Here is a 25,987-nt window from a genome sequence, read left to right on the forward strand (position 1 = left end):
CCTCATCTGTATTGCCACTATTGCCTTCTTACATAAGAAAATGGGATGGTGCCTGGAAAAGGGCTGCGGAGACTGGGAAATGCCTTCTGCTACAAGGACATGGTCAGGCGCGTAGCTGCCAGCTCCAGGAGCCTCCGTGCCTGCACCCTGCAGTCTTTCCCCCAGCTTCCCCTCACCTGTGGACGCCTGAGAACACCTGTGCTGCAGCCCAGGTGAAACGTGGCCTGCCTCTGGCTTCTGCATCTACTGCCTTTCCTCCCAAAATGCTCTCCTCTCTCATTGCATTTGTTCAGATCCGGATCATCCACCCCTCCAAAGACCTCCCTGGATCATCCTAGAGGAAAGCCAAGTCTTTCTCTTCTGCATCTCCTACTCCTTCATCCTTGGGGCACTGATTGCTCGCTCTCTCTCTCTCTCTCTCTCTCTCTCTATTTATTTTATTTGAAAGACAGAATTTGAGAGAGAGAGGTCTTCCATTCACTGGTTTACTCCCCAAATGGCCACAACAGCTGGAGCTGGGCTGATTCAAAGCCAGGAACTAGGAGCTTCTTCTGGGTCTCCCACGTGGGTGCTGGGACCCAAGGACCTGGGCCATCCTCTACTGCTTTCCCAGGGCACAGCAGAGAGCTGGATTGGAGATGGAACAGCTGGGACTCAAACCAGTGCCCACATAGGGTGCAGGCATGGCAGGCAGCAACTTTACCTGCTATGCCACAGTGCTGGCACCTAAAGATTTATTTATTTATTTTGAAAGCCAGAGTGACAGAGAGGGAGAGACAGAGAGATCATCTGCTATTTCACTCCCCAAATGGCCCCAACAGCTGGGGTTAGGCCAGGCTGAAGCCAGAAGCTCCATCTGATTCTCCCATGTGGGTGGCAGGGGCTCAAACACTTGGGCCATCATCTTTTTTTTTTTTAAGATTTATTTATTTATTTGAAAGTCAGAGTTACACAGAGAGAAGGAGAGACAGAGAGAGAGAAAAAGAGAGAGAGAGAGAGGTCCTCCATCCATTGGTTCACTCCCCAATTGGCCATAATGGCAGGAGCTGTGCCAGGATCCGCAGCCAGGAGCCAGGAGTTTCTTCCAGGTCTCCCATGTGGGTGCAGGGGCCCAAGGCCTTGGACCATCTTCCACTGCTTTCCCAGGCTAGAGCAGAGAGCTGGATTGGAAGTGGAGCAGCCGGGTCTTGAACTGGCGCCCGTATGGGATGCTGGCACTTCAGGCCAGGGTGTTCACCCACTGTGCCACAGCATTGGCCCCGGGAAATGTGTCTTAAGAACAGCTATGCACCGATCTCAAACTTTTGTCTGCATCAAAATAAACTTAAGTCCATTTTTTCCCACCTGCTTTTTGGAGTACCCTTATCTACCACATGACTCGGGGCAGAGTCCTGCCTTGGTGGCTCTTGTGTTCTCCGGAGGGTTGGCCTAGAGCTTGCTGTGTGCAAAGGGCAGGCGACAACCGTGCCGGTTGGGATAAATTGGAAAGGACCTCAAGAGGTGATGGATGTCTCTGGGGCTTGGAGGCAGAAGTGAGTGGCCAGCTCCGGGGACCAGGTCTATAAACATCTCCTGACAGAGAAGCCCAGCCTCGAAGCCCGGCAATTTTAGGCGATTTTTGCATTGGAGGCTTTTAAAGTAGCAAAATTTTGGATTTATGTCTTCACGAACAGATGTGGAAGGGAAAATCAATCCCTCATAGGATTGGCTTATTTGTTTTTTATCGCAGTGCTGAATATTATGCACCAAGTGACAAATTAATACATAAATTGACCCCGAGACATATACAGGAGTGGGGCGGATGATGAGCGTAGAGCGAGGAGGGGCCAGCGTGGGGGCGGACACTGGCTCCTTAGGTGTCAGGTCTGGTTTCCCAGAGAGACCCTGGCTCAGGGCTACAAGGCCCAGACTTGCCCAGAAGAGGGGAGAAGCTCGCGCTCTCCACAGGGGCAGGAGGCAAGGGAGCTGTGTCATGTTGCCCCTGGCCTGGGGTCCTTCCAGAGCCTTTAGAAGGAGGTCACAAGGGCAGCCCCCTGGTCCCTTCCCCTGTGCCTCTCCTTCCCCCAGGGAGCACGCCCCTCCCGCAGGATGGACTCCAGAGAGTCACAGACTAGCCCGAGAGTGCCCTCTGGGGCAGGCGGGGGCCACCTGCTCTCCCCTGGCAGGGCTCCCAGAGTGAGGGAGTGAGTAATGCGAATAAGCGGAGCGTGAAGGGCGCCAGCCCCTGCCCGCACAGCAGCCCCAGGGCACAGCGGGCAGGTGGGCATGAGAGGCAAGGACAAAGCTTACCTGCTGCAGCCCTGGGTCAGCTGTCCCACGGCTCCCGGCAGAGGAGGGACCCGAGGAGGCTGTGGGCTCTGGGACTCAGTCGGGTACATCCCAGCTGGCTGAGAAAGCTGAGCAGGCAGAAAGAGCAAATGTAGGCTCTAGCAGAAACTCCGGAAACCTGGGAGAAACTAGAAGAGACTGCTCTTTGCAGGAGAGGAGATGACATCCAGCACGGTGGGGGGCCCAGCTGCCCCCAGACAGCTCAGGGACGGGGAAGGGAGGGAGAGGGAGAGAGAGAGAGAGAGAGAAGGAACCAGAGAGAAAAGAGCATTAGCTATTCCTCTGGCAAGCTTTCTCAGGTTCTTATCAGGATGGGACACTGGATGTCCTTTAAGGGAACAATAGAAAAGGGACAATAGAAAGAGGGGGCGTTGCATAATCAGGAGGGAACCCGGGATCCCACGGGTGACAGGTGGTGACAGGGGTGACAACACAGGGGGAGTCCCTGACCCTATGGTTGAGGGGGCTGGGCTTCCAGGGACAGAGATGCCCCTGGATTTGTCAGCGGTTGAGGGGGGAAGGACCCCACCCCCACCCACATTCATCAGCAGCTGGCTGCGGAGGTGCCAGGAAATCGAGGCTCAAGCCTGGAGTGGTTGCCACCAGGTCCAACGGGGATTTTACCTGGGGATGGAGAAGAGGTGTTTTCACTAATCAGTCACGTCCTGGGTGAGAAGGGGGAGGCGGCTTCTGCCGGGTAGATGGGAGCTGCCTGCACAGCTTGTGCCGCACGCAGAGGAGGGAGGAATTCCACGCTGCCCGAGGACACCCGCTCAGTTAAAAATGTTTCTAAAGAAACGACTGTGGCATGGCCACCCGGCCACATCCCACATTCCCGGCTGCTGGAGGGGAGAATGGAACGGGCTGCAGGCTTCTCCCAAAGTCTTCAGAAGGACTCACTATGGATCCAGGGTACCCTGGAATGTTTTGGTTGCTTGTGTGTTACCCCCAGGGATTTTTCTTCATCTCGGGAGGTTGTGTGGAAACGCCGACTGGGAGTGTTCCGAGGTGGGGCTTCCTTTTTGCAATCAAGGTCAGACCCTGGAAGATGCAGAAGCCAGAGCAGGAGAACTGCGGGTCACGTGCTCACGGTACCAAAGCGACTTTTCTATGCTTCAAAAAGTCTGGAGGGATTTACAGCTCCGAGAAAAATAGCCCTCAAGCGTGGACGTTTCCAGATTTCAGGTGTCTTTGTGTTTTGGGCTCTTTCCAAAAATCTAGTCCGTCATTCTACTCGGTCCGGGGGCTCCCTCAGGTGGGGACCCCTTCTACCTCAAGCTCCCAGATGGGGGACAGAAGTCACTGCAGATGTTCCAGAAAGCTCTCTGCCTCTCAGGGATGTGGTGCCCGTGCGCAGACGTCAGCAACACTCTTGATGAAGTTGTTGTGATCTCCGAGGGGAAGAGAAAGCAAGGGAGAACAGGCTCCTGATCGGTTTTGGAATCAAAGTGGGGGTGGGGGAGGCAGGAAGAGAGTGGGGGAACAGAGGCAGAGCCCGCATCGCTCAGGGCCAGGCTCCCCTCCCCGGGGCCAGCGCCTTGGCCTCAGTTGGCATCCAGCTGCCTAGCCCCAGCCTACAGGGTATCAGCGCCCCCCACAGCTCTCCAGTCCTGCTGCCTCTCCTCCCAAGGCCCCATAGGCATTGTCCTCTTCCCAGCAAACCTCCTGTCCATGAGCCTCTGTCTCAGAGCCAGTCTCCAGAGGACCCCACTGAAGACAGGGCAGGGCAAGGTGTTCAGTGTCGTTAATGGGCCGACAATTTTTATCCAATATGGAAAAGGCACAGAAGCCAATGTCTCTGTAGCCCTGGGTAACCCAAGTGGATCCGTTATCCATGCTCCACCAGTGCTTACTTCTGGATTCATGCCCTGTGTCCTAACTGTTCCCAGAGGGTGGCTGCGTGGCAGCTTTTGTGCTGCTCTATCTTTCTACCCTTCCTGATATTCTAATGATCAAGGTTTCTAAAAACCCTTTAAAAAACAACATTGGAGATTCTGTTAGACACCTAGTATGAAGTCATGGAGCTCCCGTAACTGTCAGCGGCTCTTTAAATGGAAACAGCCGCATTGTGCCTTGATTTCATTTTCACCGGGGATAGGAAATTCTTTTCCCACATTTTTGCTTTCTTTTACCCCTTGCTGGATCGTGTTCTTTATAATAGCCTTTTGATTATGCTTTCTTCACTAGAGCGTGGACCGGAAACAGCCCAGCAGGGGGCAGGGTCCCCAGATTCCACCAGGGGTCCTCTCACCTCGAGTTGAGGGCTAAATTCTTCAGTCATGCTTCTCCCGGTTAGCATACAATGCACCTGCAGGCAGAGGATGCTCACGAATACCCAGAGAAAGCATGTGAGAGCGAACCTAAGTTTCTCTAACCCCCCCCCCCAACCAGAATGTGAAGCGCACAGCACCCTGCGGATGCTGAGATTTGCCTTATAAGCTCTCTTCTGTGCGTCCTCTTCCTTTCCTTTCAGACAATGAAAGGTGCTCGAATCAACAAGTCAAAAAAAACACAGCTATGTACAATTTCAAATCTGAGGTTCATGCCGGTGGATTCTTTTTTATATAGAAAGCTTTTATTTGATAAATGTCAATTTCATAAATACAACTTTTGCATTATAGCGGTTCTTCCCCCTGTACCCACCATCCCACCCCCATTCCCATCCCACCTCCTACTCCTTCTCCCATCCCATTCTGCATTAAGATTCATTTTTAATTATCTTTATATACAGAAGGTCAACTCTATTCTAAGATTTCAACAGTTTGCACCCACACAGATACACAAAGTATAAAGTACTGTTTGATGACTAGTTTTAACATTAATTCTCATAGTACAACACATTAAGGACAGAGGTCCTACATGGGGAGCAAGTGCACAGTGATTCCTGTTGTTGATTTAACAACTGACACTCTTATTTATGACATCAGTAATCACCTGAGGCTCTTGTCATGAGCTGCCAAGGCTATGGAAGCCTCTTGAGTTCATAAACTCCAACCTTATTTAGACGAGGCCATAAGCAAAGTGGAAGTTCTCTCCTCCCTTCAGAGAAAGGTACCTCCTTTGATGGCCTGTTCTTTCCACTGAGATATAACTCACAGAGATCTTTCATTTAGGTCATTTTTTTGCCACAGTGTCTTGGCTTTCCATGCTTGAAATGCTCTCATGGGCTTTTTAACAAGATCCAAATGCCTTAAGGGCTGATTCTGAGGTCTGAGTGCTGTTTAGGGCAATTGTCATTCTAAGAGTCAGCTGCATGGCCTGCTTCCCTTATTGGATCAATCTCTTCTTTTTAATTATATCAATTATTATTAACAGACATTTAGTCTCATTTATGTGATCCCTTTCACACTTAATCCTATCTTTATGATCAGTTATGAATTTAAACTGATCAGCAGTGGATTCTTATTATTTATTTTTAAGATTTATTTTATGCATTTGAAAGGCAGAACAACACGGAGAGAGAAAGAGATCTTCCATTCTCAAATGGCTTCCATTCCCAAATGGCTGTAACAGCCAGGACTGGGCCAGGCTGAAGCCAGGAGATGGCAACTCCATCCTAGTCTCCCACAAGTACTTGGGCCATCTTTTGCTGCTTCCCCAGGTGCATTAGCAGGGAGCTGGATCAGAGGCAGGGCGGGCAGGACTGGGCTGCCTGTGGTACAAGCGGCAGCTTAACCCGCTGCACCACAAGGCCGGTTTGAGAGAGTCAAATACCATCTAGCAAAGTCCAGCAGAATATGTCCAGGAGCCTTCAGCTCTGTCCCTCACCAGCCGTCAGAACCGGGATGAGGTACTTAGCTTCTCGGTGCCTCGGTGCCTTGCTCTGTAACACAGAGCTGGCGCTATCAGCCGTGACACCACAGGGCTGGTCTGAGGATTACTCAGATGGACTCACATCAGGTGCTCAGACCGACCAGCCATGGAGCTCCCTGTGAACCGCTGCAGGCATGCTGGCCTTCGAGTCTCTTCAGAGCCCCTGGCCCATGGTCATTTCTAAGCACTTGGCTATCAAAACAGCTCTGCTTCCCGAATGGTAGTAACAGAAGAAACACCCAGCCAGTCGCCCCAGGCTATACCATCCTGATTACTCTTCATTTCTATGCAGCTTCCTGAGCCCCCAAGTCTTCCCCCCATACTGCAAATGCATCTCTTTTTTTAAATTTTTTAATTTTATTTATTTATTTTTTTGACAGGCAGAGTGGACAGTGAGAGAGAGAGAGACAGAGAGAAAGGTCTTCCTTTGCCGTTGCTTCACCCTCCAATGGCCGGGGCACCGCGCTGATCGGATGACAGGAGCCAGGTATTATCCTGGTCTCCCATGGGGTGCAGGGCCCAAGCACTTGGGCCATCCTCCACTGCACTCCCTGGCCATAGCAGAGAGCTGGCCTGGAAGAGGGGCAACCGGGACAAAATCCGGCGCCCCGACCGGGACTAGAACCCGGTGTGCCGGCACCGCAAAGCGGAGGATTAGCCTAGTGAGCCACAGCGCTGGCTGCAAATGCGTCTCTTTACCCCCATTCTCGTTGTCATCTCCATTGGCCCAATTCTCATTTCGGCTGCCTGGGGAGGGCCTTCGTATTGGGAAACACAGTGCAGGCTTGGTCTGGGGTCTCCCTTGGGTGCTGTCTCTCATCCCACCCTCCCCTCTCCCTGTGCCACTCCCTGCACTACAACATCCAGTCTCTTTCTTGATGGCATCTATGAGAAGATCAAGACGCAACCCAAACGCTACCTTGTCTTCAAGTTCTCCCCTAAGCCTTGCACTTTAAACTTCACCTGTGAGCTTTCCCCAGGTGCAGCCACACTGCACCTCCGATGACAGGGACGTCCCCGGCTCACCGGAGGTCTCTGACGGCAGATTGGCTCGCTCATGCGTCACTCACAAGGCTAGCCCTTTTAGAAGACGGATCTCCAAACACTTTTGGACGGACTTCTATGGCAAGTCCAAACTGAGATCACATTTGAAATCAACGGAAAGTCCATCTCCTGGCTCATTTTGCTAAGACCAGGCGGCCTCTAAGGCAGGAAAACATCACTGTGCCTCCCTCCCAGCCTAACCAGCTCCTCTCTGTCCTTTGCTCCTTTGTGCTCACCAGGTCGCCTCCACTCAAGTGTGGCAAATTAGGTAATTAGTGAAAGAGCAACAATTTTGCAGAGAAAATGGTGATGTGTTTATGGAAGTTCAATAGCTCAAAATGTCTCAGGAAACCATTTACTGGGTCTAGAAAAAGTAAGCAGAGCTGGGCCCCAGCCAGCTCTCAGCAGAAGCAGGGACAGCTGAGACGTACTGGCCACGGAGAGGACCATTTTGAGGCACTGCCCAGGCGCCAGGTGCCCATCCTGGCCGGGCTTCAGGGCCCACCTCTCCCCTTTTGTTGAATCCGTCACAGCACAGAGCTCCTGGGAAGTGGTGCTCACGTGGCTCTCGCAGGCTGAGCAATGACCCTTCCTACATCCACGTCTTTTCCATTTCTTTCCCCCATGTTCCACGAGACAGTCAAGTCCTCAGAGAACATTCAGCCTCCCGGTTCCCCTCCCAAGCCCTACCGTGATAGTCAGAGGCTCAGACCACGCATTTGCCCTCCATTGTTTTAGCACCTGGACGGGAGTATGGAGAAAAGGTGTGGGTTTTACTCTGGAGCCTTGGGGTTGCTTTGCTGTAACATCAGGATGCCTCGCTTGCCCTGTGCCCACCCAGACTGCCAAGTGCTTCCAAATTCTAGCTTCAGTTCAGGAGGGCGTTCTGTCTAGAGAAGCCCACCTTTGCCTTAGTGTGTGTATTGGCTATGGGAAGTATCAAAAAACTCGGAGGGCCGGCACTGTGGCGTAGCGGGTGAGGACACCACCTGCAATGCAAGGATCTCATATGGACGCCGGTGCAAGTCCTGGCTGCTCCACTTCCGATCCAACTCTCTGTTGTGACCTGGGAGAGCAGTGGAAGATGGGCCAAGGACTTGGGCCCCTGCATCTGCATTGGAGACCTGGAAGAAGCTCCAGATGTTGCAGCCATCTGGGGAGTGAACCAGCGGATGGAAGACCTCTCTCTCTCTCTGTCTCTGCCTCTGCCTCTCTGTAACTCTGCCTTACAAATAACTAAATAAATCTTTAACACACACACACACACACACACACACACACACTTGGGCCAGGGGCACTGCTGCTTTCTGTTTTAAATTGCCCTTCTCTTCCAAAAGTTCTATGGCTTTGACACTGAGGGGATATCAGGGGTGATGCAGAGGCCACTTAGTTGCAATTTGCATGTCATGATAGCTTCCTACCCTTTGAAAGTATACCGGCTTGAGGCTGAACTTCCTCTGGGGTCTTCCCTGGACCCCCCCCCGGGGGGGGGGGCTACTGCTTGACCATCTTGCTTTGTTGGTTGTGAGCATCTCTGACTGGGGCGACAGTGGATGACAGAAGAGCAAAGCACCCCGCAATGGTGCCTTCCTTCAGAATAGACAGGGGGGACTGAGCGTAGCTACGGGCAGGCCGAAGGATTCTAAATGAGAAGACCAGGAGAGGCCGGCACTGCAGCTCACTAGGCTAATCCTCTGCCTTGCGGCGCCAACACACCAGGTTCTAGTCCTGGTCGAGGTGCTGGATTCTGTCCCGGTTGCCCCTCTTCCAGGCCAGCTCTCTGCTGTGGCCCGGGAGTGCAGTGGAGGATGGCCCAAGTGCTTGGGCCCTGCACCCCATGGGAGACCAGGAGAAGCACCTGGCTCCTGCCATCGGATCAGCGCGATGCTCAGGCCACAGCACGCAGGCCGCGGCGGCCATTGGAGGGTGAAGCAACGGCAAAGGAAGACCTTTCTCTCTGTCTCTCTCTCTCACTGTCCACTCTGCCTGTCACAAAAAAAAAAAAAAAAAAAAAAAAAAAAAAAAAAAAGACCAGGAGAGACGCTTCTTCACTATCCTGTCGCTGCATGAGCCTTCAATGCACGACCTCATCTGTTTTTGTTAAATTGACAATTTCCTTTAGCAGGAAATCAAGGTTCATACTGAGTTTCAGACAAGCTACAGAGTGAGAAATAGCTTCACTTTTAAAAGACTTTGCGTTTGAAGACATTCAGCATGGAACCTAATTGCATTTGATAGTTTGTTTTTCCTTCTCCATTTGCTGCCTAGGAATGTGTTTCATTCTCTCCTGTAGAGCTGGGGTTAGGAGGAAGAGCTGGAGACAGGGTTCCTTGGGCCTCAAGAGCTCTGAGAAAAATCATAATGAAATAAGAGTAAGTCAACTTAAACGACAGGAGCAGCCTTTCTGGTGGCTTTCTGTCTCAGACAACTGCAGACCATACAGCTAGACTGCAGAGGGGCACCACACCAGCACCGGGTGAGCCACTTGGAAGGGGCCAAAGAGCACGCACCAGCACACAAGTATACATTTTTCTAGTACACGAGCATGCATCAGCACGCACGCATGCGCAGGTGGATTTTATTCAAGGGGAAAAGTGATTTCTGTTTGAGGCAAAGGTTTTCACCTGCGGAGCTCCTTTAAGGATATAATATATAAACACTTTATTTTAGATTTTTTAAACTTTTTTATTTAATGTTTTTACTTATTGAGAGACAGAGTTACAGACAGAGAGAAGAAGAGACAGAGAGGAAGGTCTTCCATCCGCTGGTTCACTCCCTAAATGGCCGCAACACGGCCAGAGCTGTGCCGATCCGAAGCCAGGAACCTGGAGCTTCTTCTAGGTCTCCCACATAGGTTCAGGGGCCCAAGGACTTGGGCCATCTTCTGCTTTCCCAGGACATACCAGAGAGTCTGATCAGAAGAAGAGCAGCCCAGACTAGAACTGGTGCTTATATGGGATGCCGGTGCCACAGGCGGAGGCTTAACCTACTATGCCACAGCGTTGGACCCATGTTTTAGATGTTTTAAAATTCAGACCTTTCAGGGCCAGCGTGGCATAGTGTCCCATAGGGGTGCTATTGGAGTCCCAGCTGCTCTACTTCCACTCCAGCTCCCTGCTAATGCACCTGGGAAAATAGCGGGAAGATGGCCCAAGTCCTTGAGCCCCTGCACCCACATGGGAGACCTGGAAGAAGTTCCTGGCTCCTGGCTTCAGCTTGGCCCAGTGCTGGCTGTTGCAGGCATTTGGGGAGTGAACCAGAGTCTAAATGATCTCTCTCTCTCTCTCTCTCTCTCACACACACACACACACACAGTGTAACTCTGCCTAAATAAATCTTTAAAAAAAAAAAAAGAACCTTACAAAGTGTTCTAACATGAAGATACATCTTTTTTTTTTTTTTAAAGTAATTATAAGGGAAGATGATTCTCTGGAATAGAAAGCTTTAATTTAAAATCATCTTTTGGAATACTGATATGAGGGAAAGAAACACACAAGCAATGGTAGAACGCCAGCTTTTTAATTTACAAAGAGCGGGGGAGTGATTACCAGGGAGGAAAGCCGCGGGTGGCCGACCCCAGGCCGCCTCTGCAGTTGCGAGTGTGGGGGGCGCCCTCTGCACGTGGACATGACCTTACTTGATGTCACACAGCAGGGCCACTCCTCTCAGGATCCAGTGATCTGGAGACAACACAGTTCGCAAATACACCACGGTGATGAAGGTCAGATCCGTCCGCCTGGGCTTCTTGTAGATGGGACACACATACAGCTTGGCGTCCCTGGGCTGCGTGGGGATGATGGCGAAGATGTGGAGCACGGGCAGCTGCGTGAACAGCACCTTGGGCGTGGACTCGGTGAGCTTCCCGTTCCGTCGGTCCCATGCTGCGCCGTCCAGGTAGAGCCCATAAATATATACTCCTTCCTGGAAGAGTCACGTGGAAAGCGAGCGTGTAGTCAAGGCTGACTGTTGGGAAGGAGAGCATACGCCTGTTCTCCAACCACCCCCACTCCTGGGCATCTCTTCCCCAGGCATGCGGGGCGAGGCTCCGAGCCTGCAGAAATGTGCCGGAGGAGGCTGCCGGGTGACTGCTGGGGCAAGCGCAGAAGTAGCCGCAGTGCCCAGTCTGCTCTGTGGGGGTAGAGACCCTGGGAGAGGTTGGGCTTGCGTGGGTGTGACGCGGGATCTCAGCCTGCACTGGCCAGGCTGCCTGGGGCTCAGCTTTCCATCGGTCACCGGGACAAGTGAGGCTGGCTGCAGCCAGAGAGTCAGAGCACCTCCCCCCCCCCCCGGGGGGGGGGCGGGAATGGTGCAGCGAGTGCAAGGGGACTCGGGAGGGAAGAAGAAAGGGCGGTCTGGCCATTCCGCACCCCACTCCACCAGCTACAGTTTGGATATCCCCATCAAAATTCTCGTTGAACTTCTAACCCCACTGTGAGGTGGGAGGAGGCGCTGAGGGCACAGGTTAATGGGTTGGTGGCTTAGTGGGAATCCAGACAACTGCACTGCTGTGGGACCCCCAGCAACAGAGACCTCATCACAGTGGCTCCTGCCCTGGAACTCCCCAGCCTTGAGAACCATGGGCCCAGTAAACCTTTTTTCCTTGGACATCACAGCAACACAAAGAGACTAACACATCCCTGCTGCCAAGGTCCTGGCATGCACAGGGAAGTGTTTTAAGAAGACTGAGTTGAGTGGCAGCCCACCCGTGTTCCAGGGGCTGTTCCCAGGAGAACTGAGGACACATGCAATGACTTCCCAGGTGCATGGTCACAGTGGGCTGCAGGGCGCAGGAGAGTGCCTGGAAGTGGATGCTGAAGGCTGGGCTGAGTTTGGGAAGACAGAGGGGAGAGGGCAGGATGGCCAGGCAGGAGCAATACTATGAAGAAAGGCAGTTTGGCACTCGGACTTACCCCTAATGGTAGAGCTAGAAACGTGCCAGGGGATTCCAAATCAATCCCATCAAGGTGGTATGTACCAATGCCATCTCACTAGTCCAAGTGATCAGCTTCAGTTCATAATTGATCATGATGGGATTAAGAGCCAAAGGGATCACATAAACAAGACTAGTGTCTGCTAATACTAATTGATAGAATTAAAAAGGAGAGAATGATCCAACATGGGAATCGGGATACACAGCAGACTCACAGAATGGCAGATGCCCTAAACAGCACTCAGACCTCAGAATCAGCCCTTAAGGCATTCGGATCTGGCTAAAAAGCCCATGAGAGTTTCTCAGGCATGGAAAGCCAAGACACTGTGGCAAAAATAAACAAACAAACAAACAAACAACCTAAATGTGTGTGAGATCCCAGTGGAAAGAATGGGTTTTCAAAGAAGGAGGTACCTTTCACTGAAGGGAGGAGAGAACTTCCACTTTGATTTTGGCCTTGTCTAAATAAGGTTGGAGTTTGTAGACTCAAAAGGCTTCCATAGCCTTGGCAGCTCATGACAAGAGCCTTGGGTGATTACTGACGTCATAAATAAGAGTGTCAGTTGTTAAATCAACAACAGGAATCACTGTGCACTTGCTCCCCATGTAGGCTCTCTGTCCTTAATGTGTTGTACTGTGAGAATTAATGGTAAAACTAGTCATCAAACAGTACTTCATACTTTGTGTATCTGTGTGGGTGCAAACTGTTGGAATTTTTACTAAGTATATAGTAAGTTGATCTTCTGTATATAAAGATAACTGAAAATGATTCTTGATGAAGAATGGGATGGGAGAGGGAGTGGGAGATGGGATGGTTGCGGGTGGGAGGGAGGTTATGGGGGGAAAAGCCGCTGTAATCCAAAAGCTGTACTTTTGAAATTTATAATTATTAAATAAAAGGTTTTTTTTTTTTTTTTTAAAGGCAGTTAGGGATGGGAGAGCCCACCCACTGTATTTAGCAGAGCTTTCAGTGGTGATAAAGCAAATCAGGACTTGACTATGGAAGAGTCTGGATGCTAAACCAGGGAGTTTGGACATTATCTCGCAGGCAGAGGGGAGAACATGCAGTCAGAACATGCATTCTCTGGAAATAAAAAAGAGAAAGGCTGAGGAGGATCCACTGGGGAGACGCCATGAACTATGCAAGCTCGTAAACATATGCAGAAGATGGTGACTATTTTTCCGTTTCCATGAGGATTGGCTAAGGGGAAGGAAGTGCAGCTTCTAATAAAAGACAATGACATTAGTTGCCAAGTGTTTTTCTGGAATCCCCTCTGTGAGCCAGTAGTACAAGGTTTTGAACCAAAAATGGAGGCGCATGGTTTGATATAAAACCACGGGCAGTCTTAGGAAACCAGGACATGTGGTTCCCTTTGTTTGATATGAGGGGCCTTCAGAGAGTTCACCAAGGAATAGGATTAGAAGATAATGTGGAGCAGGTGCTTAGCCTAGTGGTAAAGACACCTGTGTCCCAGATCGGCGTGCCCAAGTTTGATTCCAGCTCCAGCTCCTACCCCGGCTTCCTGCCAGTGCAGACCTGGGGAGGCAGCAGCAATGGCTCCAGGAACTGAGCCACTACCACCTGGGAGTGGGAGACCTGGATTGTCTTCCTGGCTCCTGGCTCTGGCCCTTTCCCATACCCAGCCGTTGTGGGCACTTGGGGAACAAACCAAAAGATGAGAGCTCTCTGGCTCCCTCTCAGTCAAAAATAGTTTAAAAAAAAAAAAGATACTGTGAATGGCTCATGAAGTTGTTGAAGCCCTCTCTTATTTTTGTAAGAAGAGGAGCGGACACACAGAGCTAACATGGGGAAGAAGGAGGCAGGGACAGAGTGATGGGTCTGTGAACCACGCAGAGCACCAGCAGCCAGGAGAGAGGCACAGGGCAGGATTCTCCCTCAGCCTGCAGGGGAAGCGAGCCCTGCCAAGACTGTCATTTCTGACTTTCAGCCTCCTCAACTGTGAGAGAGAAAGTTTCTGCTGTTTTCACCACATTCTCTTACAACAGCTTTAGGAAACTAATACAGATTCCGATACCAGGAAGCAGGGTGCTGCTGTAACGAATAGCTATGAATGGGGAAGTGACTTGGGAATTGCACACTGGGTAGAACTCCATATCGTGAGGCGTATGATAGAAAGGGCCCAAAGTGCCTTAGAGATTATTGATGAAAATATGGAGGCTAAAGGAGCTCCTGGGGAGGTCTTGGACAGAAATGGAGCACGTGACTGGGAACTCAAGGAATGGTGGTCTTTGTTATAAAGTGGCAGGAAACTTGGCCAGGACTTGGACGTCATCCGATTCAGCCCTCATATGTGACAAATGAAGGGATGAAAACAGAGAAAGGGGAAAGGGGACTGAGACTTATTGAGTGTCAGGGCATAGTACAGTGGGGTAAGCCATATCACTGGCATCCCATTTCAGAGCACCGGTTCAAGTCCTGGCTGCTCCACTTCCAATCCAGCTTCCTGCTAATGCACCTGAGAAGGCTGCAGAGGATGGTCCAGGCGCCTGCACCCCTGCCACCCAGCTGGGAGACCAAGATGGAGTTCCTGGCTCCTAACCGCAGCCTGGCCCCGCCCTGTCTGTTGTGGCCATCTGGGGAGTGAACCAGTGGATGGAAGATCTCTGTCCTTGTCTGTTCCTCTAACTCTGCCTTTCAAATAAATAAATCTTTAAAAAAATATTTAATGAGTGTCCATGTGGGGTCCAGCACCAAGCCTACATGGTCACATTTAGATAGTCACAACTTCCTTTTATGAGGTTGAACTACCACGCTCCTTTGATAGATGGAGAAGTGGAGTCTCAAGAAAGTTAAAGAACTTGCCCAAGCTCACCGAGCTGAGCAGTGACTCCCGGCAGCACCCCTCTCTTCCTCCGGCCCAGTGTCCTTCCACTGAGACTCCCACGGCCAGGGTGGGCGCCGCTGGAACCAGGCTGCTGGCCCAGTTAGTCTCCGCTGCCTTCAGCCCTGCTCTGCTGTCCACGGTTGATTCTGTATGCAGTCCAGAGTAGTAGCTGTGGATGTGTGGAAAACCCTTTTTAGCAAACACAAGCGTGACTTGTGATTACAGAGAAACGCACTGGGGGGCGTTCCTAGGACCACAGATTTTGTCATTAGCCTCCTACTATGGCAGAGGGAGGGGGCTCTGCATTGAGGGCTCCTGTTAGCCATGCAAAACAAACGGGCTTCACTAAGATATGCATAGATCAGTTTTAAGCAGAACTTTGAACTTTCACCCTGGCCCCAGAACTGCCCCTGCTATTGCCCGGTGGCACCTACCCCGGGGGGTGACGTGATCTCCTCCTTGGTCTGCCGCAGAACTTCATTGTTGATGGTCACAGTGTCCAGGGCCCAGCCTTTGTGGGCACGAGTCACTTCCTGCCGCATGGCCGTGAGGAAGCCTTAAGCAAAAAGAGAGAAACAGTTTCAATGCCTTGGTGCAGTCCACTTCTGAAACAAGGAGGAAGCCATCTCAAGTGTGACCCACTCATCACTCTCCAAACCCTGGGCTGGTCCCAAGAAGAGCTAAGACCAAACCCCAGGAGGGGATCTTTCAGTGTTTCATTTCCCGGGGACTTGTGATGAACCCAAACCTTCTCACTAACTGACAGCAGGCAAGCAGCACTCTTCCTGCCCCAGACTGGGTGTGGTTAGAAATTCTCTGGGGATTCCAAATCCCATAGGGGCTGGAACCCAGTCCCAGCTCGGTCTCTATTTAAAAACACAGGACTGAGGAATAAGTCTGGAATGGTGAAATATTCCAAGAACAGCATTCCAATTAAACTGGAATCAAACCATTATCAAGCTTCTATTTGCTATAATGGAACAATTTCATTTAGTCTAAGGAAATAAGGCATAATGCCAAAATAGAAAACTTGACTTTCAATTTGATCAAACAAAGCAATCACCCCGGAAAGGAAAGCTACATATTTTCATGTGCATAACATCGTTATTTAAGATAATATGTGGTTCCGCATATTGTGGCCTTTCTTTAAACTTAATGTTTGCAAACGATGCCATCCAATTCAATAAGAGAAGTCTTGGAGAGTAGCATTTGAAGTTAGGAAAAAAACCCTCAAAATGGATTTCAGAACCTTATGGAAACTTACCTGTGACCTGTACATTGTGTTTTGGTCTCCATGCAAACATTGAAAATCAGGAGGCTCTCTAGTCAAACTTTGGGACATGGGTGTCTCTGCTGTTTCTCAATCAGTGAACTCTGAGCACTGAATCAACACGTTCACCAACCAACACCTCTGTGGTACTTTTTGATTGGGAGTGGGAAATTACAAGGCATAATTACAAGCACCAAGCTAAGACCCCAAGGAAATCCCAGTCCCTGGCCTGGCTGTTTTTCTGGCTTCTCAAGTTCTCCCTATTACTAGATTAGACACTTGGAGAAGGCAGTCACGTGGTCGTCCTTTCACTCCTTTGTCAGGTCTCTCTGGAGTGCCAGCCACAGTGTGTTGGCCACTGCTGTGGCGGGGTTGTGGGCGGGGGGGGGGGGGGTGACCACAAAGACAAAGATGTCATCCATGGAACCTGGATTCAAGGAGCTCTGTAGAGTGGAGTGTGCAGGGAGGCAGGACATGAACCCAGTACTGTTCTGAACAAAGGTGTGAAAAGGGTTATCGCTCAGGAAAAGAGCTCAGGCAAGACTTCATTGAGAAGAAGTTGAAGGTGACTCTTGACAGATACATCCAAGTTGCCAAATGAGGTAATTCCAGTTAGAGGAACAGCATGTGCACAGGCACAGAGGGCTAGGCAGAGAGGAGGCAACGACGGCCCATGAGGTTAGAACACAAGTAGAGGAGAGAATTTTCTGGGTCGGAGTTTGGACTGCATTCTGTGGCAGGTGGGAAGTCACAAGTATTTCAAGTGCACAATGAATGGTTGAATCTGCATCTATGGAAGCTTGCTCAGAATGCCCAACAGAACAGAATTCAGGGTGCTGAAGAAGGGCCCTTGTGTTAATGCAACAGAAAAGTGAGTCAATCAAGCAGAGTAGCTGAGTGATGGATGCCTAAAGGAGATCCTCACATAAAGTTAGTTTCATGAACCCAACAGTACATAGTGGGACAGGATGGTGTCACAAGATGCTAGCTAAGGGGGAAAGGGTGGGGCAGGAAACAGTGAGGGTTGCCTGGTGGCAGTCACTGCACTCTGTACACCAAGTCAGGTCCCTTGAGGCGACTTGATCTGTATATGATCATGTGGACTTCCATTTGGGGTATCCTATGCTTTAGTAAAAAAACATATTTTGGACCTGCCAGTCAGTGTGTGTGTGTGTGTGTGTGTGTGTAAACACACTGCTAGAACCCAATTCTCCCATCTAAGTCACTTCATGGAAATGCCATTTCATCATTCAACATTAAGTGTGCATCCAAGTGGTGTATTAGACACTATATATCCAAGTAGAGTTCTCAGAATTAAACTGACCCTATTTTATGATATTTTCAAATTCATCACCTATTTATGAATCTACAGGGTCATGATGAACAAGGCATGAATCCTGCTCTTAACCACCCAACGGCACATTGAATCAGTGATTTTTTTCTATAACACTTTGAATTCCAACTAAATTGCAAATGTAACCTTCCTCCATAGGGCACTCAGGACAATGCCATTAGGGCCAGATGAAGAATGAGCTGAACCCTCTCTTATGCAAGACACCTGCCTCAAAGATGCCAGTCATAGTGAGGGAGCACTGGAAAATGCAGACAAGGAGAGACCATGTCCTAGCTTCTCCCTACTGGGGAATCTTGTGTGATGCTGTCCACTGGAATTCAACAATAAGCCTTCTAGCACATGGGAAGCACTCATTATATGCCAGGAGGTGGAATCTAAAACACACTTAGGTCATCTTGGGCTTTTAAGAAAGAAAAATGCTAAAGAACTATATTTGAGGCCTGAGTCTGGAAGGTAGAACTATTGCCTGGGTCATTTCCAGCCAACCAGTGTGAGGAAGATACATATTTTTCAAGCCTTGATAGTTTTGTTTTGGCTGCCTACAAAGAACATGACTTAGAGCATTCAAAGGACAGAGAATCCACTGAATCGTTCATTACAGATTTTTAAAAAACGAATGACCATCTTATCAAGTTTAATGGGATAAATTTTTTTTCTGAAGCTTGTAGAATTTTAAAAGATGATTGATATCATTTTCCTTATAAAATCTTGAAAATCAGTACTTTTACTTTGCTGCAAATTTAGTTGTCATAATTCTTAGAGTGTTGGGAAAGTGATTCAGCTGTTTGACTCTGAAAGGGGAAATAAAAACTTGGGGAAAGTCAATAATAACCTTCTAATCTTCACAAGACTTAACCACCCACATAGGAATGGCTGATTTGACTATTTAACTTCAGAGTTACAGGTGGTCTAAATGAGATGCTTAAAAAATGTTTTTCCCTTCAAGCTCATAAAGCATAATGAATTCTTAAAACACTTGTCAAACTTATTCTTTTCTTTAAAAATATTCACTTTTAAGCTGGGATTATACTTTAGAAACTCATGTCTAAAGTAATACTTGTTACATGTTAATTCCTATAATAGTAGTAATCCAACATTTCAGCAAGCCAATTACTGTTGTTTGACTTGTGCAATCAGTTGGCTTAAAAAAAACCAAAGAGTGCTTTAAATATCATTTCATACAAGGTCTTAGGGAAGATGAAAGAAATAGCTAATCAGGAAGGTTGCTCTTCTCACGTTTATAAGCAGTTGGTTAGTATTCTGTAATGAGTCCTACACCAAAAATAGGCCCCCAATTTTTTCCATTAATAAATGAACCGGTCCTTACGTAATAGGCCTTGGGTTGTGCAGTATTTCCTGTCTAATCAGTTACTAAGCGTCCCAGTAGCATTTTCGAAGATGAGGAGAAATGATGTTCCTGCCATGAGTTTCTGACAGGCAGTTTTTCCCCCAAATGGGAAGCAAATGTAGTTCATTAGTGAGTTAAATAAAAGGTCAGAAATCATTAAACAAAGATGAGGTTGATCAACCCAGTTGAATTAAAATACCTCAGGCACCTTTCCTGATTCTTTGCTAGATGCTGTAAGGCAGGGACCTTAAACTGCTGAAAACAAGAACTACCTAGAAAGCTTTTAAAACTCCAATTGGGACAGGCATTTGGCCTGAAGGTTAAGACTCTCACATCCCAGGGCCAGTGCAGTGGCGTAGCAGGTAAAGCCGCTGCCTGTGACACCAGCAACCCGTATGGGCACCAGTTCCACTCCCCGCTGCTCTACCTTCAATCCCGCTCCCTGCTAATGTGCCTACGGAAGCAGCAGAAAATGACCCAAGTGTGTGGGTCCCTGCCACCCACATGGAAGACCTGGATGAAGCTCTTGGCTTCCAACAGGCCCAGCTCTGGCCATTGCATCCATTTGGGGAGTGAACCAGCAGATGGAAGATCTGTCTTTCTCTCTCCATAAACTTCTTTCAAATAAATACATTTTTTTCTTTTAGAAGAAGTATCTTCAAAAAAACCAAAAACACAAAAATACTCCCACATCCCACATGGAGTGTCTAAGTTCTATTCCTGGATGTGCTTCTGACTCCGGCTTCCTGCTAATGCAGGTCCAGGGAGGCAGCAAGTGACAGCTTGACTAGTGGGGTCCTCGCCACCCACATGGGAGACCTGGATTGAGTTCCCTACTCCTGCCTTTGGTCCAGTCCAATCCTGGCTGTTGTGGACATTTCAGGGAGTGAACCAGACAGTGGGAGCTTTCTCTTTCCCTCTCTCTCCCTCTGCCTCTCAAATATATACATGAAAAAAAAAAAGAAAGCCCCAAACCCTCCCAATTCCCAGGCCAGAATCCAGGTTAATAAACTCAGAATCTCTGGAGGAGAGACCCAAGCATCAGCATTGTTTTAAGGCAGTACTTCTCAAACATCAGTGCTCATGGGAATCACCTGGCAGAAGGAGCTCTTATTAGAATGCAGGTTCTGGGGCCGGCGCTGTGGTGTAGCAAGTAAAGCTACTGCCTGCAGTGCCGGCATCCCGTATGGGTGCCAATTTGAGTCCTGGCTGCTCCTCTTCCAATGCAGCTCTCTGCTGTGGCCTGGGAAAGCAGTGGAAGATGGCCCAAGTGCTTGGGCCCCTGCTGGCTTTGGATCGGCACAGCTCCAGCCATTGTGGCCAACTAGGGAGTGAACCAGCAGATAGAAGATTCTCTCTCTCCCTCTCTCTCTCTCTCTCTCTCTCCTCTCTCTGTGTAACTCTGAATTTCAAATAAATAAATAAAACTTTAAAAAAGAACGCAGGTTCTGACTCAGTACGTGAGCAAAGGTAGGGCCTGGCGTTCTGCATTTCCATCAGGCTGATGCTGCCGGCTGGCTAACCACATAATACGCAGCAGAGATGTGAGGCGCAGGTTCTTCACACACGAGAAGTTGTTAGGAAAATGGATTGTACACTCTAGAGGCCCCAAGCATTCTGATATAATTAGGCTGGGGCCCAGGAAGTGGTGGGTACTGAAAGCCGCCCGGGTGATTCTACGGTGCACCAGGCTATGTCAGCGAGATCACTGACAGTCACTGGCCCACAGGATTTTACGAACAAGTTTGACAAGTAGGAAGGAAAATGCCTTGGAGCACAAGGGGAATATTTGGATGTGTCAACTCCTTCCGGGAACCCCCGAGACACACGTGTTTTCTGAACTGTCATTGCATCCAGGATGTGGTTGCTCCAGCAAAGCCTGGGTGCACATTGAAGAAGTGGGACTAATCCTCGTGGCAAGGTTAGGGTCAGCTAAGCCCACCACGTCCCAGTCTCTGAAATGTCAACTTCCTGCACTGGCCCATCTTCTCCTTCGGCTAGTTTATGCTTTCTTCCTCTTGACCTAATCTCCCACCTGTCCCCTCCCTCCCAGACCTCCCACTATTCCTCCTCCCGGACCTCCCACTATTGCTTCTGGCGTGGGGCTGTGGTTGGCCATTCTCACTCTTCCTGGAACCAAGTGCAACCCTGGGGACCTTGTCCTTCCCTGTTGTTCCTCCACAGGTTGTGGGAATCTCTGCTGTGCTGACAACCACCACCTCTGGCCACACAGCCCCCTCCTCACTGCAGCCATCTGCCCCTGGGCACTAAGCACCCTGCCAACATCTGGCTCTCTTCTGAATGCTCTGGTCTTTGGCTTCATCTTTTTTAACTCATCCACTCCACTCCTTTTCTTCACTTCCTTTCCTATTTAAACCCATCCTCTTCATCACTTGCCCAGCAAAACCCCAGTCCTGGATGAGTTCAAATGTCCTCCTTGGTACACCAATACCAGGCTGATGAGCAGTACCAACAACTATCACACAGCTGCCATCACTTCAGTTCACCAGCAGGAGCCTTAATGAGCTTCTCAAAGATGCTTAGCAGTCTTTCCCTGTCCACCACCACCAGCAGCCTCCTGGAAACACTCCCTCTAACATCTTCATGCTCTCATGATGACCTCCCTCCCTCCCTCCCTCCCCACCCCAAACATCTGTCTTTATTACCTATATTGAAAGTTACCTGTTGGGGCCAACATTGTGGCATAGCAGTTTAAGTCGCTGTTTGCCATGCCAGCATCCTATACGGTGCCGGTTCCAGCCTAGCAGTTCCACTTCCAATCCAACTCTCCGCCAATGTGCCTGGGAAAGCAGCAGAAGATGCCCCAGGTACTTGCGCTCCTTCCACCCATGTGGGAGACCTGGATGGGGTTCCACGGCCGTAGTTTCATTGTGGCCATTTGGGAAGTGAAACAACAGACGAAGATCTCTGTCTCTCCCCACCTCTCTCTGTAACTCTGCCTTTCAAATAAATAAACCTTTAAAATTTACCTGTTGTTATGTTGTGTTTAAATGATTTCCAAATTTAGGATTTCATGATAAAGATGAGGAAGAGAAATCTATTTACAGAGATTAAAGGGTTTTCAATTTTTAAATTCTCTCTTTCCATGTTTTCTCATGTTTTTTAAATAAAGCAATTTCTCTTATTTTTAATTGTGCAATCTCATAATACTTCTGGCAAAGCTGGAGGGTATAAAGTTCAATCAATTTATTTCTGCTTAATAATTGTCACAATGCTTTGGTGTAAACATTGCTTATGTTTATTTGTACACGTAGGTGAAACATTTCAAGCTAACAATCAGGATTCTTTTAAATTCCAAAACCCTAAATATTATTCCTGTGCATCAACCCAATCTAACAGACAGTAGAAGCATCTACTGCAAACGCCCTTAACTTCTCAGCACCACCAGTGCACCACTGCCGCCTTCTGCTCTGAGCATCTCTGCTCATCCTTATCATCTGTCCTCTTCCTTATTAACTCTCAGTACAACAGGTGAAGTGCTCCCCCTCCTCCCTGGAGCACACCTCTCCACTTGTGAGTGCCAACTTGGTCACCTCCTACCTCTTTAACCCCCTCTCTGATGGTCCTTCTCACCAATACTGGAGCAGGCTCAAGCCTCTTTTATCATTAAAAGAGAAAGAAAGAAAACAGTTTCTTCTTACTTTTCCTCCTCTAATTTCTTCTCCTCTTCAAAGTCAAATTTCTGGAGGGAATGATTCACATTGTCCATACTCACTTTGTGTCTTCATTTCCTTGTTTTTCTCACTGACTCTGAACTCTGCCTCCTCCACCTCCCCACCTGCCCCACTGAGACTTCTCTTGCCCACAGTCTCCCTCTTGATAAATCCACCTGACCACTCGGGGCCCATCTTACCTGACCCCCACAGCACCTGACCCTATTTACTCTCCTCTATTTTCTTTGTCTTCCATGACCTATACTTTCCTGGTTTGCTTCTTCCAAGCTCTTAGGTCACGAGGAAACTAATCGTAAGAGTTTGGGTGATCTGGAGAATGGTGCACAGGCAAATATGAGTACAGCAGAATCACGATGAGGACAGTTTGGGAGGAGAAGGACTAGATCATGGCATTGGTGAGATTCACAGAAGGAGGGAGTATCCCACACTGGCAGTTGGAAGTGAGGAACCAGAATTCTCCACTGCTCCTTCATGGGTAGAGATGAATGGCCGCATCTGTGAGAATGACTGAGGTCATCAATGATGGCGCCGAGAACAAGAATAGAACTTGCCTGAGAAGAGCCCACAATGTGTGCCCAGAGGCAGGAAGAGAACCAAGAAAGGGCATGGATGGAAGCCAAAGTATGAAAGAGTTTCCAGGAATGGCATCCTGGCTATAGTCAAAGGGAAGGGAGTCAAAGGAAAGGGGCTATTAGGTATGGCAGCCCTGTAGAGAACAGTTTCAGTACAGCGATGGAGGCTGGCCAGACTGCAAGGGACTGGGTGGTTGGCAAGCAAGGCATCCATGTGCAGAGACTAGAATTACAAGAGGCATGGCTATGACTAAGGCCAGGGCATAAAATCCTTCACACACAAGGCAGGCATGGTGGGTTGTGATTTACTCAGAGGTGTGACTAAGCTGTCCACAGCCCTCCACAGTTCTGTGATTTGGGGACAGGGCAGGTTAGAGCTATTACTCAAACTGAGACTCCTGTAGACATTAGGGGCAGCTCTGGTTTGGCAAACACTTGCACTGGGGCATGTTTAGAGTAGCTACTGGATTATAAGATATCACTCAGTCCCTTCCAACGCTGAAATTCTGTTAACCCTAGGTGCATTTTTCCACCTCAACAAATGGCAGGCTTTTAGATCCACCCTCAGAACAAGCTCAGAACCTGCAGCCAGTTGATGATGCTGCCCTGAAAACAAACACAGGGCAAGATGATTTCACAGAGACACAAGAGAACAGGGCAAAAATTATCCATCTCCTTGATTCAGCCATATCCCCTCCAACAGAACAATCCTGATTTATGTGAGGGAGTCATTAGTCGTCATTGATAGCTGCTGCAACAGACCAGCATGGCTTGTCAAGACGCTGAGAGAAAAAGAACAGGAAAAAAAAAACTAGGGAAGCTTGGCTGGTAAATGGCATTAAGTTCAAGATTGAGTTAACTAAATGATGCTGTAGCATGGTTCAATCTAACGCAGAGGTGTGAGACCTGGGGAGCACACTCAAGCTTTGCTTCCGTGTCATTAGCAGCACCTGTGAGGCATGCCCAGCATCAGATGGCAAAGCCTGGCCATCAATTAAGAGGTTCCCAGATCAGTAGCCAGCAGGGAAATGCAAATCAAAACCACAAAGCGGTTTCGGCCCACCCCAGTTAGAATGGCTTTCATACAGAAATCAACAAACAAAAATGTTGGGGAGGATGTCGGGGGGGAAAAAAGGTACCCTAATCCACTGTTGGGGGGAATGTAAACTGGTACAGCCACAGTGGAAGACAGCATGGAGATACCTCAGAAACCTGGATACAGACCTGCCATATTGAACCAGCCACCCCATTCCTGGGGATTTACCCAAGGGAAATGAAATCAGGATATTAAAGAGTTGTCTGTATCCCCATGTTTATTGCAACTCAATGCACAATAGTTAACATATGGAATCAACTCAGATGTCTATTAACTGAAGACTGGATAAAGAAATTATGGTGTATGTACACCATGGAATACTACACAGTGGTAAAAAAAAAAACATGAAATCATGTCATTTACAAAAAAAATGGTTGCAACTGGAAAACACTATACTTAGTGAAATAAGCTAGTCCCCTAAAAACAAATACCATATGTTCTCTCTGATCTGTGGCAAGTAATCTATGCTAAAAGGTAATCTATAGAAGTGAAATTGATACATTGAGATGTAATGATTTTGAATAGCCCTTGTTTGGACTGTTGAATAGTTTTTTTAATATAGTATTTGTTGAACTCTTTACTTAGTGTAGGGTTAATCTTATGCATATAAAGTTAATTGAAAATAGATCTTAGTAAAAAAATAAGAATGAGAATAGGAGAGAGAGGAGAAAGAAAGGTGGGAGTATGGATGGGGGGTAGGGTAGGAAGAGTTATTAAATTCTTAAATTTGTATATATGAAATGCATGAAATTTGTGTACCTTAAATAAAATTATTCTAGGTTAAAAAAAAGTTCCCAAAGGCAGTCAACACCCTGGCTTAAGTCAGGCCCATTACAACCCATATTCATTGGGTTTAAACACATCTACACACACATACACACACACAGAAGCTCATGCACCAGTATATAAATCATGTGTCCATAATGCCCTGAAAAGGTTCCCATGTAGGCAAAAGCGACCCCAACAATTTCTTGAGAATCCTGAAAAGCACAGCCTTAAATCGTGGGTGAATATGTACAGCAATGACTGCTGGGAAAACTCAGGAGAGCACACAGGTTCTCCTGGCCTGAGGATTCCACTGGGAGGCAAGTCCATGCTCCAAGAAAAGCTGTGCCATTGAACAAATGTTACAGGGTCATGGATGCAGGAAGCTCGACCATTTCAATAATCAGATCTAATCGCCCCCTCGTTGAGCTCGTCAACTGCTGCAGAAATGATCGTGAAGGGGCCTGAAAATACCAGATGAGCTCCATGGCGACTGACTCAGCCTCTTCAAATATGACAGAAAATAGCAGGCCACCCATGATGCAAATGAGCAGCGCTGCAAACAGCAGGAGCTGGACACTGCCGTAGCATGGGCCTCAAAGTCACAAAGGCCAGGGAGCAGTCATCCGAGGCATGATGGGAAACACGCCAAACAGAATCAGATGCCATATTACACTGCAAGATGCCAGCAATTAAGTCACAGATGAAAAAACACTCTCTTACAGTCTGCTTAGCGATTCTGACTAAGCATATTCGTGATGAGACTGTGGGCCTTTTTACAATCTGCATTATGTTTTCCTGTGTGTGTGTGTGTGTGTGTGTGTGTGTGTGTTTAAATCAGTTACTTAAGTGTTTTGGACCAAAAGGAAAATCACTGAAGGGATCTAGATGGGACATAAGACTCAGGAGGGACATTCCTGATTGTT

At 48.6% G+C, this 25,987-nt stretch overlaps 1 protein-coding gene across 5 annotated transcripts in view; it reads right to left on the reverse strand.

Moving 5' to 3' along the window:
• Window positions 1-10,685: 10,685 nt before the first annotated feature.
• DNAH8 (dynein axonemal heavy chain 8) overlaps window positions 10,686-25,987 on the reverse strand; it is a 358,350-nt gene continuing 343,048 nt past the window's right edge. For all 5 annotated transcript variants that reach the window (XM_070074115.1, XM_070074114.1, XM_051854776.2 and 2 more), the window contains 2 exons: window positions 15,396-15,517; window positions 10,686-11,106 (listed from right to left, as the gene is read on the reverse strand). In XM_070074115.1, the coding sequence (XP_069930216.1) occupies window positions 10,819-11,106; window positions 15,396-15,517 (410 nt within the window). In that variant the 3' untranslated portion in view covers window positions 10,686-10,818. The remainder of the gene's footprint in view (window positions 11,107-15,395; window positions 15,518-25,987) is intronic.

This window comes from Oryctolagus cuniculus, chromosome 5 (genome assembly GCF_964237555.1).
Source record: "Oryctolagus cuniculus chromosome 5, mOryCun1.1, whole genome shotgun sequence".
NCBI lineage: Eukaryota > Metazoa > Chordata > Mammalia > Lagomorpha > Leporidae > Oryctolagus > Oryctolagus cuniculus.